The 18,947-nt window shown below is 44.4% G+C and overlaps 1 protein-coding gene across 1 annotated transcript in view; it reads left to right on the forward strand.

Annotated features, from left to right (window-relative positions):
• VWA3B (von Willebrand factor A domain containing 3B) overlaps window positions 1–18,947 on the forward strand; it is a 411,842-nt gene that overhangs the window by 152,446 nt on the left and 240,449 nt on the right. Inside the window, exons 14-15 of the mRNA XM_033949516.1 lie at window positions 1,103–1,201; window positions 15,923–16,105. Of these exons, the coding sequence (XP_033805407.1) occupies window positions 1,103–1,201; window positions 15,923–16,105 (282 nt within the window). The remainder of the gene's footprint in view (window positions 1–1,102; window positions 1,202–15,922; window positions 16,106–18,947) is intronic.

The raw sequence follows: 18,947 nt of genomic DNA on the forward strand, positions 1-18,947 counted from the left end.
ATTGATAAAGGTCTGTAATTTTGTACTAGTTTTGGATCTTTGCCACTCTTAGGTAATACTATTACAGTAGCCTCTAAAGTCCCACCAACATTTTGAGATTCAATGAAGTGATTATATAGTGATGTGAGAATGCAAAATAATGCAGATTTATAGAATTTCAAAATTATACCATCAGACCCAGGGCTTCATAGATGTCTTGTTCTTGGATTAGCTTAGTGAAATCTAAATTATCTTGCTGTGAAATATATGGCTGTGAAGATTATCCATGGGAGGCATCTGAGCCTTAGGCTCCTCCCCAGTGCATCCCAGAATGCAATGGGAAGGTGAAGGCCCACCAATTTCCAATAGCGTGCCTGCCAGCCAAAGGGTGTATGCCTACCTCCGGCCAGACCTTCTGTTTACAAGGTATGGGGGATGGAGTTGGGGTGGTGGTGCTCTCCCCTTTAGGGGGATTGCCAGGTAGATGAGGGGTCGGTGGGGGGGGGAGCAGTGGGTGGGTGGGGGTTGTTCAGTTGTCAAGTGGGGGGGGTTCAGAGGGTGTTCTGACAGGAGGGAGTGGGCATCCCTCCTGCCTTTTGCAGTTGGGTGGGTGTTTCAGGGAGAGGGGGTTCTGGCAGGAGGGAGTGGACATCCCTCCAGCCTATCACAGTTGGCTGGGAGGTGTTTCCAGAAGGGGGTGTTTGTTAGGAGGGAGTGGGCATCCCTCCTGCCTATTAGAGTTGGGTGGGGTTATTTCAGGGTGGGAGGGTCCAGCAGGAGGAACTGGGCAGTCCTGCCAGGGATTTTTTTTTTGGGGGGGGTCCAGCAGGAGGCCCTGGGCACTCCTGCTGGAGGTCATTACTGAAACTCCTGCTGATTGAAGCACACCTTCTGGTTGGCAAGGGTGCTTGTGTCATCTGGGAATACTGTCTGGACAGGGTGGAGTGTCTGCCATGATATGGAAAAATGGGGGAGTGGTAAAGCAACATATAAATCATACATAAAATTTTAATTTCAATTTGAATTTATGAGAGACAGATGTCCAGAAAAATTATCTAGACTCTGGTTGTAGAATTAAATAAGAGATGCCATTTTAGGATTACATCTTTCTGTTTCTTGTCAGATTGGGAGTTCAACAAACATACAGAAAGCCCTTCAAGTTGCTCTTGAGGACAGTGACACCCAAGCTGTGTATCTCCTTAGTGATGGGCGACCTGATCAGGTACTGATGTGATGAAAGTAACAATGAGCTGGAAGAAAGACATGAAAAAATTCAATAAATTGGTACCTGAGTTTAGGCATACCAGTGTTGTGCACTTAACACCAGTTCTAAAACATAATCTAGACACTGAGATTCCATTATAGAATGCTAGTGTAATGTTGACAGTAGTTGGAGGGGGGGGTGTAGGGTCTAATGAGGGCTTTTTAAGGAGGGGTGTAACTACAGCATGTTTGAAGACATCAGGAACTATATCAGTGGAGAGTGAAAGGTTGAGGATGTGGCAGATGGGAGGGATTACAGCTTCACCCTCCAATGCCTGCCTGAAAATTAGGTGTGGTTAGGGGGTAGAGAATAGATGTGGTAAAATTAGGTGGCTGAGATAGGTGCCAGTACATGAGGCCAGTCTAATACACCGGCACCTACCTCCATGATGCCTAATGGTGCCTAAGGATACCTAGGTGATGCTTGATGTGATTCTGTATAGGGCGCCAAGCAGTTAATTGATAACTGCACGGACCAGTGCCTAAAAGTTAGGCACCATTTATAGAATCTGGCCATGTGTGTGTGACTGGGAGACATGCCCATGATGCCTTGTGATAGATGCTGTGGCTTATAGAATAGGACCCAGCTATTAATGGCACCTTTGATGCACATAAATGGCAAGTACCTCTAGGCACCAGTTTATAGACTTACCCTGTATGTGATTTTCTGAACACTTGGAAGTCAGGTTGTAATAGTGAATGCTGTATGCTTATAAATCTGCTTGCAATAGCTGTTTTTGTTGTTAATTTGGCTGACTTAGTCACATATGATAAAATTGAATAGGGCACATATAGTTTGTTCATTGATTTAGTTTTATGTTATACTGTAGACTAGGAGAAAGAGTTGCAAGCAATCCACTATCAAAGCATTTGTGTAGAATTACCATATTTTTCGCTCCGTAAGATGCACCTGACCATAAGATGCACCCTAGATTTAGAGTAGGAAAACAAGAAAAAAAACATTCTGAACCAAATTGTGTACTAGTATATACCAGGCCAAAATCCCATGCCGAGAGAGACTCTTGTAGAACAAAACAAATGAGAAAAAATAGATCCAGCACAAGTGAAACAAAACAATTTTCCCCTATTATACAACTCCCATGATTGTGAGGACAATCTTCAAAGCTGTTTACCATAATAAAAAAAAATACCGTATTTACCTGGAGCAAAAGTCCTGAGCAAAAATCCCAAGCCGAAGAGACAGTTCTGTGAGAGACTCAGTGGATCCCGACAGGCAGCTGCCACCTCTCGCTCGCATCTTTCCACTCCTGTCTCGGCAGCGGGAAGAATGGGGGCGCATGACGCTTCTTCTCAGCATGCCCGCTCCATCAGGGGAAGATCTACAGGTGACGGGGCTTAGGGAGACCTGCCAGCTACTGCTATGGGTGTATCACTACTTTACTATATTCTTATGTTCTTAAGCCACGATGCAAATCCTGTTTATGGGCCCTAATGCACACATGCACAGCTTAAAGGAAACATATGTCCTACATCTGTTCATTCTCTTTTTCCTCCCATTCTGGCAAGAAAAACTACACTGCGCAACTGAGCTGACCCGGGTGGCTCGTTGGCAGGGAAGTGAGGAGCGGATATGGAGGGAAGGGAGAGAGACAGGGCAGCTGACTGCAACACCTGACTGAGCTGGCCAGAGGAGGTTCACAGTGGCTCTCGGGCTGCACATGCTCACTGGGAAGCAAGGGTGGGGAAGTGAGGAAGAGGTATGGAGGGAAGGAAGCTGACAGCACCATGCGACTGAGTTGATCCGGGGAGGCTCGCAGTGGCTCTCTGGCGGCGCTTGCTCACTAGGGGATGGAGGGAAGGGAAATAGCAGGAAATAGATCCGTTGTCTGGTTCAGAGCGTTGTCTGGTATATTCGCTCCATAAGATGCACCCACTTTTCCACCCCCATTTTGGGAGTGGAAAAAATGTGTCTTATGGAGCGAAAAATATGGTAGGTAGAAAGACTGAACATTTAGGAAGAGGATGTAGCTTAATGATAGAACGATAGGCTAAGAATCAGGGAAATACTTTTACAACCAATAGGAGGAAATATTTTTTTACTCAGAGAATAGTTAAGTTGTGGAACGCATTGTCAGAGGTTATGGTAAGAGCAGAAAACATAGCTGGTTTTAAGAAAGGTTTGGACAATTTCCTGGAAGAAAAATCCATAGTCTGTTATTGAGAAAGACATGGGGGAAACCACTGTTTGCCCTAAATCGGTAGCATTGGATGTTGCTATTCATTGGGTTTTGGCCAGGTATTAGGGACCTGGATTGGCTGCTTTGAGAATGGGCTACAGGGCTTGATGGACCATTGGTCTGACCCAGTAAGGCTATTCTTATGTTCTTAAGCCACGATGCAAATCCTGTTTATGACCCTAACACTTATAAGAGTATAAGGGGGTACAATTCTATAACTAGGTGCTTCTGTTTAGATGCCCTGAAGATGCACAGTAGGATCCTATTATCTAACAATACCTGGACACATAGGTACCATTAAACAAAATATATAACCTAGTAGAGAGCTGCATGGAAATGGGGCTTGCAGGAATCTTGGGTAAGTGTACACTTGTGTATGTAAGTGCCATAATTCTAGATGTCTACATGTGCAAAAGTGCATAAAGGCAGGTGCCTAAATTATAGCATTGTCCTTAAAATGCCTAATATGTCTTTTTAAAGAAATCCTGAAGAAATATTGGCTAGACTGATGCTTCAGGCATTCATGCCTGTTTTGAAGCAGGCATACCCATTTATAAGTGTATTTGAAGCAGGCATACCCATTTATAAGTATATTTAATAAAATAGCTGTATAAATTGTGATTCTGCTCATGAGCCACTCAAGCTTCTTCTTTGAACATATTACTCTAAAACTGAATATAAGTGCGTACCTAATTGCATTACTTCCTCAATCACTGTTAGAACCTTGTCCACAACTCACTCAACCTGTGGCATTAAAGGAAAGAGTGAAGCAATGTGCCTTTCCCTGTTTTACATCTGAGACCTACATCTTCTTCTCACAATTTCATTGAAGGCCCTTCACCTGTGTCATAGGTTCTATGCAGAAATTTAAACTGTATCCTACATTAACACACTTATAAGTAACTTATAACCCTTCTCTCACATTTCTTTTAATCTGTCCCCTGTTATTTCCATGTCTAGCTCCAAAGACCTTTGAGCTAATACTATCAGGTATGTATCCAGAATGCACTGTGAGAGGCAACTGGAGCCCTAGATTGAGGCTTGGAACACTCATTGGTTGAACAGTGAAACCATAAAAAAAAACCCTCAGGAGTCTGTTGATGTTGGGCGGAAACAGACGGCTGCAAGCAAATAAATAATAGCATTGACTCCTGTGGGTAGGGTGGGGAAGGAGGAGAATATCTATTGTGCTTTTGAAGCAGGTTTTCAAAGTCTTTATCTCCTTTGTTAAACTGCATGCCATACAGATCTTTTCAACACAGAGTAATAATTTTTCACTTCTAGGTAGTTAAGAAAGTGTCCATTGGGACATTCCCATTCTCTTTTTATCCAGTCAAAGCCTAGCAATTCTTCTTTCACTAATTTTAGTAAATCACCTGAGTTCTGCATTCCTGTGCTGCCCATATATTTAATTTTGATTCCCCCATCCCCAGTTCAAAATATGGGTTACCTTGTAATGCTAAAAATGGCGATATACTTGGGGATGCCTTCTTCTACCTTCTCCATGAACCACAACCCCTCAAAAAAGGTGTTCTTGTACAATCCCACTTTATTCCTTGACAAGTGTGTTATGTATCCCATCTCGTGAGATCTCTTGTAGGAAGCTTCATTTACATATTTTTGAACCTCCCCTCTTACCTCAGGACTGCCCTCTGACTTCAAGTTGTCTTCCTATAAGCGAGACAGTAGGAGCTAGTCTTTTCTTTATCTTCAGTATTTTCACGGCTTAGTGTTCTTATGCTGCAGAGGTTCCCCCACAGGGATAGCTCTGGCTGTGGGAGATCACAGACTTTACTGGAAAAGTCTGTTTACAGGGGGTTGGCTGCTTTGCAGGGTACTCACCTGGACAGCCTGCATTCACAGATTGGGACTCAAGGATCTTGGGAGTATTGCTCACCCCAGGTTCGTCCACTACTGGGTTTGAGCGCAGGCTGCATGGCTTCTTGGAAGTGTATCTGAGATCAGGGATGATTTGTGTTCCTCCATCTGTTTGCATGCATGGTGTTTCCAGGTATGGTAGAGGTCTCCGGCTGAGGCGTTGGGCCCAAGAGGCAGTCAGAAAACTAGCAGTTCAGGTTCCAAAGTTTGTTGAGGCAGAGGATCTCCTTGTATACTGTTTCAGCTTCTATCTTGCAGCTCCCAGCACATAGCAATTGCACAGTGAGTATCAGGCTGACAGCCTGTGAGATGATTTTGGGGGGAGGGGTCTCTGCTTTTGAGTTTTAAGAGTTTGGGGAGTAAGCCCTAGGTCCCCCCTCCCCCCTAAATCCTAAAATTGCTGTGTTTTGGGAGTCCTTATGGTTTTCCTGGATTGTTTTATTAGTAAAATAGCTCCTGTGGTGGCCATCTTGGATTTTCCAGATTTCATTTTAAAGATATTTTTGCCTCCACAAGATCTGTTTTTGTAAGAAAACATAGCAGATGGACTCCTCAGGGCAGGATACTTCAGATTCATGCTCCATTTGTGGCAGATGACTGATGGGTGCCATTTGCCATGCAGCATGTGAGGTGGGGGGAAAGTGGCATTGGCTTTAGCACCCTTCGGGGGGGGAGGGGGGGTTCTACCACTCAGGCCATCCGTGGGCAGTCCAAAAAGGTGAAAATGGCCCAGGGGCAGCGCAAGTGCATCCCCTGTGAACGCAGCTGCAATTCTTTGTCTAAAGCCTAAAAATCCTTCAAGAGCTCCAAGAAACACTCTTAGGAGGTGGCCGTCCCTCAGGCTCCAGGTTTTCTCCCGGAAATTATTAATATGCTCCTTCAGGCTTATTTAGCAAAGAAAATCTCACCAAATCTGCCTCAAATGGCAATTGCTGTTGGTGTTGGGGGTCCCTCCTTCCCAGGACTCAGGTCCCAGGTCTCCAACACATGGGTCATGCGCAGCCAAGGAATGAGCTGCCGACAGATGATTCAGATGATCCTGATGATGTGACTGTGTCTTTTATTACTCAGGCTGGAATCTCCACAGTGGGAGATTTTGGCTGCAGTTATGGATCTCCAGGATCTGGATCTGGGAGATGCTCTGGATTTTGGGGAGGACCCCACGGTGTGCAGACTGTTTAAACCTGCTTTGGTGGGGATTATTTCAGATTCCCTTCAGGGGTTGAAATTGGAGACAAGCTAGCCCTCGTCAGTGAAATGTTCTCTTTTGAATAGCACAAAGCCACAGTCTTCCTCTTTTCCTGACCATCCAGACATTGCAAAGATGCTCATGGATCACTGGGAGGCATCAGAAGGTTCTCTAAGAGTGGCTAAGGTCATGACCAAGGTTTATCCAATGGCAGAAGCCTTTAATCAGCGTTTTGTTTCTCTGAAGGTAGATTCCTTGGTGGCACAGGTCACCAAGCGTACTTCTCTCTCTAGTTAGGGCGATATGGTGTTGAAGGACGCAGGATTGATTTTGTGCTGAAAAGGCTTTTTGATTCAGTGGCCTTGGGGTTGAAAGCAGCTGCAGCGGCATCCTTTGTGGCTAGAGTCTGTCACTCCAAGCTGCATCATGATCCTGACACTACAGTGTTTCAAAATCTTCCCTTTCTGTTTTTTGGCATGGACTATGTGGCTAATGCCCTTTATGACCTATTCAGAGTGGTAAGCAAGCTGTCGGCTTACTCTATATCTACACATTGGATCAGAAAGTGGTCTGGTGGTTTCTTATCTAAGGCGACCCTTAAAAGCTGCCCTTTTAAAGGGCAATTGCTATTCGGTAAGGGTCTGGATTATCTTATGGCAAGTGTGCAGGATCGTAAACCTAAGTCCTTGCTTGACAGCAGGCCTCGGTTTTCTAGGGAACTAGGGTGTTCCAGTTTTCATTCCTCCATGCACTATCACCAGTCCTTGGGAGGTTATTCGGGTTAAACACCTTTTCAGAACACCAAACCGTGGTTTGGTGGAGGTCGGCAACCACAATTGTCAAGAGTCTGTTCTGGTTCCACTCCTAAGAAGCAGTTATGACACCATGCCTTCCGCTGACCCTCTGTGGATCAGAAGGAGGCTGTCGGCATTCCTGGAGGAGTGGACGAACATTACTGTAGATCGTTGGGTGCTGGATATTCTTTGTGACGGATACAAACTTGAGTTTTTTCTACCTCTTCAAGACTTTTTCCTGGACTTTCGAGTGGGGAGGCCAATATGAGCCACTGTCCAGAGATTGCTGGATATAGCAGCCATAAAGCCTGTTCCAGAGTCTGATTCGGACTCCAGCAGATACTTGATATACTTTATCATGCCAAAGAGAGGCTCCAAAGACTGGAGACCAAACCTGGATCACAAAGCAGTTAATGCTGCCCTCAAGGTTCCTCACTTCAGAATGGAAATGGTGAGGTTGGTGATTGCCTCGGTGGCACCAGAGAAGTCCTGGCCTCTCTAGATTTGACATAGGCCTATCTGCATATCCCCATTTTTCCAGAACACAGGAAATACTTGAGGATTTACATCTTACAACAGCACTTCCAGTTTGCAGCCTTGCCCTTTGGGCTGGCAACAGCACCTCTGACCTTTACCAAGGTGATGGTGGTAGTGGCCGCCCACCTGCATAAACTTGGGATCCAAGTCCATCTGTATCTGGAAAATTGGCTCATTGGAGCCCAGTTGAAGTCTGAAGGACATCAGGCAGTTGTTCACTTACTTCAGGCCAGGTTGTTCACTTACTTCAGGATCTAAGCTGGGTGGTCAACTTTCAGAAGAGTCAACTCATTCTGACACAGGACCTGGAGGTTCATTTCTCAATGGGAATAAACAAAGTGTTTCTCTCCGAGTCCCGCCATGAGAAGCCTTTTTGGGGGAGTTCCTCTCAATCTTCACCTGGGTGATCTTGAAGACGGGAGCACTTTGTGCAGACAGACAAGTTCAGGGATGGTCACTTTCCAAGAGAAAGTGGTCGATCAATCACTTGGAGCTACAAGTGATCTGGCTGGCTTTTCTACACTTCAAGGGTGTGCTCTAGAACCAGGCAGTCTGGGTTTTCTCGAACAATGCCACAGCGGTAGTCTATATCAATTGACAGTAGGGGCATCAGGAGTCCACCTCTGTGGCTGGAGGCTCAACTGCGCTTTCACTGGGCGGAAATGCATCTTCTGGCAATTTCAGTGGCACAAATCACAGGTGAGGACAACATGCAGATGGATTATCTCAGCTGGAAAACTCTAGCTCCGGGAGAATGGTCTCTGTCTCAGAATATAGTGGACAAATGGGGATGCCCGATGTTTGACCTTATGGTGTCGGCGTCCAACAAGATAGCACCTCATTTCTTCAGCTGCCATCGTGAACCAGAAAGCGAAGGATTAGATGCCCTGGTACAGTTGTGGCCTCAAGAGGGCCTTCTTTATGTCTTTCCTTCATGGCTCATGATAGACTGTCTTTTGAGATAACTCAAGAATTACTGGGGCTGAGTGATTCTAGTAGCATCCGATTGACCAAGGCGCTCATGGTATGCCAATTTGGTTCATCTGCAGCTGGATCAGGGTCTAAAACTTCCCTGTCACTCACTCACGCAAAGTCCCATAGCTCTGCAGGATCCAGACCGCTTTGGTCTTATGGCCTGGCTCTTGAGTGTGAAGACTTTGGCCCTGATTCTGCAAAGCGTGTCTAAAGTTAGGTGCAGTTTGGGCATCTAAGATAAGCGTCCTTTGTAGAATCACGCTCAGCACTATTTAGACATCCTTTAGAGAATTGGGTTTTAGGCAAGAGTTAGACATCCAAACAATGTCCTTAATGTTATATTTTATTATTATGATGGCGATTTTATGGTATTTTTCATTATAATTGTGATACTGGGAATTGGAACTGTTTAATGCTTTTATTTATTTCTCTTCCCTCAGAGAGTGTGACTGGGATTTGAACCAGCAACATTAGGATAGAAGGCTGTAGGTTTAATTTTGAGCTAGCAAGTTGCATAGCAATTGTAAAACTAGGTCCTGTAGGCATTGTAAGGGAGGTCTACTTTTGAGCATAGTTTGGGCTACAGATAGACCTGAGTTCTATGGACAGAACTTAGGCACAGTTTGGATGTCCTTAAGGCGATCTTCTAAATAGCTCTGAGTTTTTATTTTTGCTTTATTAAGCTCAAAATACATTTAACAAGGCACCACATAAACAGGGCACATCAAAACAGATATATTGCATGCAAAGCCTTCTATTTTTGTGGACAAACAGCAATGTTATTTGCTGATTAGAGTAAAACATCCATTAACTGAAGCAGAGCATATGAAAAAAACACAGCTTTAGGTTTCTTGCTAAAAAGCTACCCTTTTTTTCTGACAAAATAGTGCTCCAAACAGCTTATTACTGAAATCAAGGAAAGCACATGGAAAAAAAATGATTGCACACATAACTTCATTTGCAAAAGCTTAAAAACTGAAAAAACCCCAATACAGACCTTAGCATGGCTTCTACTTCATTGCAAATGGAGGTGTGCAGCTGCACAATGCTGACTTCATTGTGAGATTATCAAGGTGCACCTGCAGGGTAGAATGACATTTAAAATATGTGCTGGGATTTAAACCCACAATCTCTGGAAGATGAGCACAGGGCTTTTACCCATCGAGCCACAGCTGCTTTCTTGCATTCATGGGGGTTCCTACTATGAGAGCTTAGTGATCCTAGCCATGTGAAGGAGAAATACTAGCTTAGCAGATCCCTAAGCTATCATATCAGATGTGAGGAAGAAAGACATTAGTGGAAGCTACTATGGCTCAATGGGTAAAAGCATAGAGGTTACTCCACAGAAGTGAGTGAAACAATCATGCACAGTAAGAAGAAGTTGATGGTGGCAGCATAAGCAAAGGCTTGGAGGTGTTGTCAAAATTGGGGCGCTTGGCAGCATGAAGATCCAAGCTTGATGTTGATTCCCCTTGTTCTCATCTTCCTTCAAGAAGGCCTGGAAAAAGGCCTTGCAGTTGGTCCCTTAGAGTGCAGATAGGACCGAAACAGGAAAGCCTAGCTAAGATCCTGAGGGGCTCTGGCTACTCATCTGGTCATGGTCAGATTTCTGAGGAGTGCGATATGGCTTCGCCCTCTTGGCATCAGCTGTTTCAGACTTGGAATCTTAATCTAGTTCTCTGGTTGCTTGCTAGTCTGCCCTATGAGCTGTTGGACAGAGCTTCTTTGATGGATCTCACCATCAAAATGGTCCGCTTGGTGGCCATTACATCGGCCCGCAGAGTTTCCGAACTTCAGGTTTTGTCCTGCAGAGATCCATTTCTTCAGATTCCGGATTCCTGCTGATTCTGCATACTGTTCCCTCCTTTCTTCCAAAGGTGGTCCCAAATTTCCGCATCAATCAGGTTGACGGCTTTTGAACCCTTGGATTCGGGCAAGCATGACAGGGTGATGAAATCGCTGGATGTTCGCAGACTTTTAGTGAAGTACTTAGAGGTTACGAATGAATTTCGTCTGACTGATTATCTGTTCATGCTTGGTGCCAGAAAGCGGCCTCCTCTTTCGATAAATGCGCACTCCACACAAGTTGTTGCTTCCTTGTGGGTAGAATCTTTGATGATTTCATCCAGAAGGGATTTGCAAAGCTGCCACTTGGTCCTCCTCGCATACCTTTACGAAGTTTTACAGGATAGACGTGGCAGCAAGGATTCTGCTTTCAGGTCTTCAGTTCTGGCAGCTGGTTCATCAGTCCCACCCTGAATTTGAGGGACTGCTCTGTTATGTTCCACTTGTCCAGGAATAGAGTTGGATTAAATAAGAATGAAAGATTACCTTCGCTAGTCTTCTTTCTTGTAAATCCATACTCCATTCCTGGAACTCGCCTTGGGAATTGTTGATTTGCCGATTGTCTGCCTCAATAAGTACTGGTAAGTTGGACTTCTGTTTCTTTGATCAGCCTTTTTAAGATTACCATCCAATCATAATGTGCACTTTACCCCAATGGTTTGTGGCTACTGTGCTCCATCCTGTTATTGCAGGCTTTGTCTCCTTATTGTTCTCATGTTTTGGTTTACGAGCAATATCTCATATATGAATTTTAAGATGTTTACACTCTGTTATGATTGTTCATGATTGTTACGCAGTTTTAAATATGAGCAGATTAGACTTTCTCAGGGAGTATCCCTGTAACCCTCCCTCTTTTCTGTGTCCTGTACAGTTTGTCTGTCTGCTTTTATATCTACCAGAAGTCAGAGGGCACTCCTGAGGTAAGAGGAGAGGTTCAAAAATATGTACATGAAGCTTCCTACAAGAGATCTTGCGAGATGGGACATATAACCCACTTGTCCAGGAATAAAGTTTAGATTTACAAGAAAGATTACTTTCTTACAACCCTCCTGTGCATTTCCTCTTTACAGATCAATATGACAAGTTCATAAAGTCATGCCCTTGCCAGTATCTCACTTGAGTTCCTGGGGCTGCATTTTGCTTTTCTTTGTATGCCTCATGTATCTAACACATTAACATTATATAGATGAATGACATTCTTCTCTATTTTCTCTCTTTCTTTTCTAATGGTCAATTTATGATAGCTGATCCTTGGGTTATTCTTCTGCATAAGAATTGATCATTGTACTATGAAAGAATCTTTAATCTACCCAAAATATATAAAAAGCATCATTTATAATGGATACAAGATCTTTGGAAATGCTGTCTTTTTGAATATTGCATTGTTGTAAGGTCAAGCATTTTTGCTTTAAAATGTCCTACCTTGTTAGGGTTACCATGTTTAGGAAGAGAAAAAAAGAGGACACATGCCCTGCCTCTGCCTCCTACCGTTTTTTGTTAAGTCATGAGGCAGAAGAAAGTTGTATATCACACAAAAACAGGGCTTAACCATTACTTGATAAATCACATTATGCCTCTCTCTCTCCTTCCAAACCCCCTCCCCTAGCGGGATCCGACTCCCCCACCTACCTTCTCCATGGCCGCTGAATTAAATCTTTGGGCAGCTGGTGGCAGCGGCACCAAGGTGAGCCAGCTGCTGTTGGCCTGCACTGGAAGTCGCTTCTGTGCAGCGACTTCCTGTTTCTACATAAGCAGGACCTGCAGAGAAGTGGCTTTTGGGGCAGGCTGACGGCAGCAGGCTCACCTCATTGCTGCTAGCTGCCTGAAGATTCAATACAGTGGCCAGGGTGGAGGTAAATGGCGGGGAGATTTGGGAGAGCTGGCTAAACCTGGAAAGACTCCCCCATAAAAAAAAAAACCATCCGGGCATCTGGAGAGTCCTCCAAAAAGAGGAGATTTCAGGGTTTTCCTGGACGTATGGTAACTCTATGCCTTGTCAAAGCATACACATGTCTTGCAAAGCATTTCTTTTCAGAGGTCTTCAGGCAGCCTTTCCCAGCAAACTTTTCTTCTCTAGTTTCCTCTATGACACAGGTAGTTTCATCTCAGTTTCATCTCAGTCCGTGCCGCCGGACCAATCAGCAAGCAAGGCTTTCATCTGTGTAGTGCTGAGCTCACTGCTCAGCATGGCTATTTCCCGCCGCGACGCCGGACTTGTAAGCTGCACACCTGAAAAATAAATCATCCTGGCCGGGGTCGGTGTCATGCTCCGGAGATCTACAGCCTTCCTATCTCCCTCTCCCTTCTACCTGCTTCCGGCCACATCCCCTGCTCCGCGGCTCTCTTCGGCAACTCAGCAGCAGCGATCGACACAAGCTTCTGACGTCGGGGCCTACCCTCTGCGAGTCCCGCTTGTTTCAACTTCCTTTTTCCACAAAGGCGGGACTCGTAGAGGGAAGGCCTCGATGTCGGCAGCTTGTCTTGATCACCGCTGCTGACGAGTTGCTGAAGAGAGCCGCGGAGCAGGGGGGTGTTGCCAGGTGCAGGTAGAAGGGAGAGGGCCAGATGCAGGACTCGTGGGTGAGGGAGCAGAAGAGAGAGAGAAAGAGAGAGGGGAGGGAAATAAAAGGAAATATTTCATATTGGGCTGGGCCGGAGTGGAGGGAGGGTGGAAAGATTCTAGCTACAGGGTGCAGTAACAAAGGAAAAGGGGGGGGAAAGCTGAAAATGGAGATAGTGACACAAAGAAGAGAAAGGGTAAGCAGGATCTACTGAATAAGGATAGAGATACAGAGGGGACATGAAGAGGAGGTGAAATAGAGACATAGAAGTAATGCTGAAAAAGTGTGGGGGGGGGATAAAGACATTGAAAGGGCAAATGGTGAACATGGGGTAAAGACAAGGACAGAGACAAATGAAGATTCTGAAAAAGTGGTGAGATAGGGATATAGGTGAGATGGACACAAAGAAGGGTGATGCTGGAAAATAGGTGGAATGGTAATTCTGACAAACACAGAAGGGAAATGCTGGATCAAGGAGAGATGGGGCTCAGGCTGTATGGAATGAGGAGAAATGCCTTGTTGGCCCGGAACTTCCTCTCCTACGTCAGAATTGACGTCAGGGAGCGGAATGCTGGTCAGCGCGACGCTTCTGCAGGGAAAGCTTGGGACGGCGGTGGCTTGGGGGCTATTTCCCGATGGCGGTGGCAGCAAACCGAGTGGCTTGGGGGAGGGCACGGAGAAAGAAAGAAAGGGGGCAGACAGAGACAGAAAGAAGGGGGAACAGGGAGACAGAAAGAAAAAGTTGGGGGAGAGAATGAGGTCTGGAGGAGAGGAAACATACAGGAGGCTGAAAGAAAGGAAGAAAGATTGGATGCACAGTCAGAAGAAGAAAGTGCAACCAGAGACTCATGAAATCACCAAACAGCAAAGGTAGGAAAAATGATTTTATTTTCAATTTAGTGATCCTGTATATAGCATTAAGATAAGAAACAATATATGCAGTGTTAGATTTGTTTTATAATGGTTTTGCGGCTCCAAGGTTTTTTTTCTTTTCGAAAACGAGTCCAAGTGGCTCTTTATGTCTTAAAGGTTGCAGACCCCTGCCTTAGGGGAACCACACCCCAGGGTTTTCAGCTTGAACTAGCTCTTTTCTTTGGCCTGCAGGCAGCACACTTCTCCAGGATCTCTCTCTCCATCCGTCTACTGTCTGCTCACTGGGGAAGAGCTTTTATGGGGGCTACTGGGACCAAAACCCCATCCTTTCACAACACTTCTTAGCAGGGCCTTTCTTAAAAGGGAAATGCTTTCTTCTCCTAGCTAACAGGGCCCTCTATTTGTCAATAGAGCTCCTTCTTGTGGCCTCTTAAAAATAAATCAGCTGCTTTCCCAATGTGAAAGGACCTCAACCTGTCAGCCTAATTTACTAGCACTTATCTCTGGTGCCTAGTGCCACCTAGGTAAACCACATCTGTTCTCCGCTCCTAACCATGCCTAATTTCAGGTAGGCATAGTTAGGAGCGGTTAGGAGCCTCGACTTAGGCATCGCTAGGTGTCCTAAGAGTTCCGTGCGGATAGGAGTCATGGGATAGGAGGCAATGTTCAATTGTGGATTAAGAATTGGTATCGGACAGAAAATAGGGTAAGATTAAATGGCCATTTTTCTCATTGGAGGAGGGTAAATAGTGGTATGTTGCAGGGATCTGAACTGGGACTGGTGCTATTTAACTTATTTATAAATGATCTGGAAACTGGAACTATGAGTGAGGTGACTAAATTTGCAGATGACACTAAACTGTTCAAAGTTGTTAAAACACATGCAGACTGTGAAAAACTGCAGGAAGATTGTGGGAAATTGGAAGACTGCGTGTCCAAATGGTCAAATTTGAAAATGTAGAGACAGGAATTCATTTAGGAAAATGTTAAAAACACAAATATTTGTAGATGCATTTCTTTGAGCAATTGACCTTATGGGTCCAACAGCCCCCCACCCTTGCGCCCTCCCTCCCTGGCTTCCGATTGCAGGCAGCACCCCTCTCTCCCCCCTCCCTCCCCCCTCCCCCCCAAATACAACAAACCTATGACTCTCCTGGGTCGGACCCTTTGCGCCTCCTGGGATGAGCCTACCAGACTCTTAGAAGCTTCCTGCAGGCAGTGCTGCTCCAGAACCTTCTTGCCACCGAGTCCCTCCTTCTGATTTAACTTCCTGTTTCACTACTGCGGTAACTACTCTGAAGTCCATAGGGATTTAAATGGCTTCGGGGATTTTGCTGCGTGACAGCTGCTAGTGTGGCTTTGTAAAAGAAGGGATAAAAGTCAGCATTTTCTTTCCTCCGTGACTTTGTGGAAAGCATCCAGGTTAAAAATGCCTGTGAACTTTGTTCTCATTATCCTCAAAAATACTGGAAACATTAAAAAAAATAAAAATAGAAAAAATACTTGGAATGTAGGTTACTGCATTTATTAACCAATACATGTACCAAGACGGAGAGGGGAAAAAATGCTTGAGTAACTGAATGTAAATCACTTAGGGCTCCTTTTACTAATCTGTGATAGCGTTTTTAGCGCGTGCAGAATTTTAGCGTGCATTAAACCCGCGCTACATAGCTAGAACTAACACCAGCTCAATGCTGGCGTTAGCGTCTAATGCGCATGGCAATTCTGCACGCGCTAAAACCGCTATCACAGCTTAATAAAAGGAGCTCTTAGATTATAAGTGGTATATAAATACAAAAAATAATAAATAAATATTATGTTTTGGCACAGCCCTTTGAAACAATTTTGGACCAAATCCAGCTTTATCGTCCAGTACCTCTTCATACCATTTCTTTCAACTGTGATGATAAAGAGGCCAACGGTTTTTTGTATGAGCTTGCCAGCAAGACAGGAGGACGATTTCATTGCTACAAGAGAGACTTGAGGGATCTGGGAACTCCAAAGTCATTTGTGGTAAGATAAGTGTTTCAGTATTATCTGAATCACTAAATTTGTCTTATAGACCAAATTATAATGTTGGGGTGCTTTTTAAAGGACTGAACATCATTTACATGTGTAAAATGCTGATTTACAGATGTAAATGGACAAACACTTGGAAGTAATGATTTTTGGAAAGCTGTTATTTGTTACTGAGGTATACTGTAACTGAGGTACATACAGATTTGAAGAAGGTGTGTTCTGGGCTATCTACGTGTATGGCAAAAAATATCTCCCTATTGCTATTGCACTTGCTCTGAGGTAGAGAATGACACAGGAACAAATTTTTCCCTGTCCCCTTGAGAATTCATTTTCCCTTCCTGTCCCCATGAGTTCTTTTCTGATCCCTGCCCCATTCCAGCAAGCTCTGTCCTTATTTGCACGAGCTTCAAACATTTTATAATCATAAGTGTTCGAGGCTTGTGCGGTTAAGGCAGAGCTTACAGGAATGGGACAGGGAGAGCAACAAAATTCACAGAGACGGGATGGGGAAATTGATTTCCTGCGAGTGTCCCGGTGTCATTTGGATTTTAGATTTAGTACTCACCATTACCAGATCCAAGCTCAAGCAGTTGCATGAATTATTTCCTTGCCCAAGTGTTGGTCACTCCCAGTTCTCAGGCTATTTCTAACAAATGTATATCTTCAAAAAAACTAACAATTTTGCATTCAAATTTTTATTATGACTGTGATAATTTTTCACACTATTGCAATAGATTCTATTACAATTAATATCAACGGTAAAATCTTTTAAATAGCTGTATACAAGAATTTACACATCGGAGCCTCCACATTCACACACATTTAATGATCATTTAAGGATCAACATAGTATCTGGAGTTTATGATAACATTGACTATTCTAGCAGTTTTGATTAAAGGAACTATTGATATCTGCTGAATATTGCAGGTTTTAGGATGTGATGAATGGTGTTTAGTGTGTGAATGTGGGGGCTCCGATGTGTACATTTCAGATATATGGCTATTTAAGTGATTTTACTGTTGATATTAGTTGTGATAGAATTTATTGCATTAGTGTGAAAAATTTATCACAGTCATAATAAAAAATTGTTAGTTTTTTAAAGAATAGCTTCTCTGTGAAGTTAGAGGTTAATAAATGAAGCTATAGATCAGGGGTGCCCACACTTTTTGGGCTTGCGAGCTACTTTTAAAATGACCACTGTACGCAGAGAAAATGTTAATTATCATTTATATTCTGGGGTTTTTTCAGAGGTCAAGGCAGATGACTCTATACAATGTCACCTCAGTAACAACCATACAAAAATAGACAAATATACCCCCTCCCATTTTACTAAACCACGATAGCAGTTTGTAGCACAGGGAGCTGCCCTAAATGCTCTGCGTTGCTCTTGATGCTCATAGGCTCCCTGCGCTAAAAAACGTTATTGCGGTTTAGTAAAAGGGAGCCATAGTGCAAAATATAGACAGTAGATATAAATTCTCAAAACAGACACATTTTGATCACTAAATTGAAAATAAAATCATTTTTCCTATCTTTATTGTCTGGTGATTTCATGAGTCTCTGGTTGCACTTACTTCTTCTGACTGTGCTTTCATTATTTCTTCCCTTCTTTCAGCCTCCTGTATGCTTCCTTTCCTCCAGACCTCATTCTCTCCCCAACTTTTTCTTTCTTTCTCCCTGCTTCCCTTTCTTTCTCTCTCCATGCCCCTTTACTTTCTGACTCCGTTCCCCTTTTCTTTCTGTTTCCCTTGTTTCTTTGTCTCCTTGCCCCCCCTTCTTTCTATCTCCCTGCCTGTCCCCTTTCTTTCTCCCTGCCCTCCCCCAAGCCACTAGGTTTGCTGCCGCTGCCATCGAGGAACATGCCCTCAAGCCACTAGGTTTGCCACTGCCGCCATCGGGGAACAGGCCCCCAAGCCACCACCACCCCAAGCTCTCCCTGTAGAAGTGTTGCGCTGACCAGCATTCCGCTCCCCGACGTCAATTCTGGACCAGAACTTCCTCTCCGATGTCAGAATTCACGTCGGGGAGCAGAATGCTGGTCGGTCCGACGCTTCTGGAGGGAGGGTGGTAGGGGATGTCGTGGAGAGGAAGGCTGATCAGCCTGATAGATCGGGACGGCAACACGAGTCTATCACGGAGACCGGGATGGGCTCCACGATCGACTCGCATTGTCTTCCCGATCTACCGGTCGATCGCGATTGACGTATTGGGCACCCCTGCTATAGACTGATATAGGAATCCCGATTATTTATAAGGGATTGGTTAACAAATATATATGAGAGAGAATTGCATGTACACTTCTTCTATTGTATGAGGGTCATTTCATAAATAATGCACAGGCTAGCAACATTGGGGAGTGGATGATGAAATTGCAGTAAACCTGTTTCACTTTCACTTCAGTGCTTAAAGCAGCAGGACATGTGCTTAGGAGCTCTGTAGTGTACATAGTGTGGCTGTGACAAGTGTGGAAAATGGAGGCTTCAGGTGTCTCGAGTACTGTGTCTGTTGGCGATCAGAGGTCGTACATTGAGACAAATTCTACGTGGCAACAACCCGACAGAAATCCATATTGCATTACATGAAGTTTGTGGTGAGTTAACAGTGGACCGTGGTACAGTTTCTCGGTGGGCAACTCATTTTCAGAGTGGTCGTGTGAGCATAGATGATGATGCAAGGAAGACCGAAATCAACAACCGATGAATGATTGTGTGAAACTTGTGGCTGATGCTCTTGAACAAGATCGTCGTGCAACATATGAGGAACTTTCTGAAACCACAGGGATTCCACTGACATCAGTATACCGAATTCTGACAAATGATTAAAAAAAGAGAAAAAT

The sequence above is a fragment of the Geotrypetes seraphini genome, chromosome 6, assembly GCF_902459505.1.
Source record: "Geotrypetes seraphini chromosome 6, aGeoSer1.1, whole genome shotgun sequence".
NCBI classification, from domain to species: domain Eukaryota; kingdom Metazoa; phylum Chordata; class Amphibia; order Gymnophiona; family Dermophiidae; genus Geotrypetes; species Geotrypetes seraphini.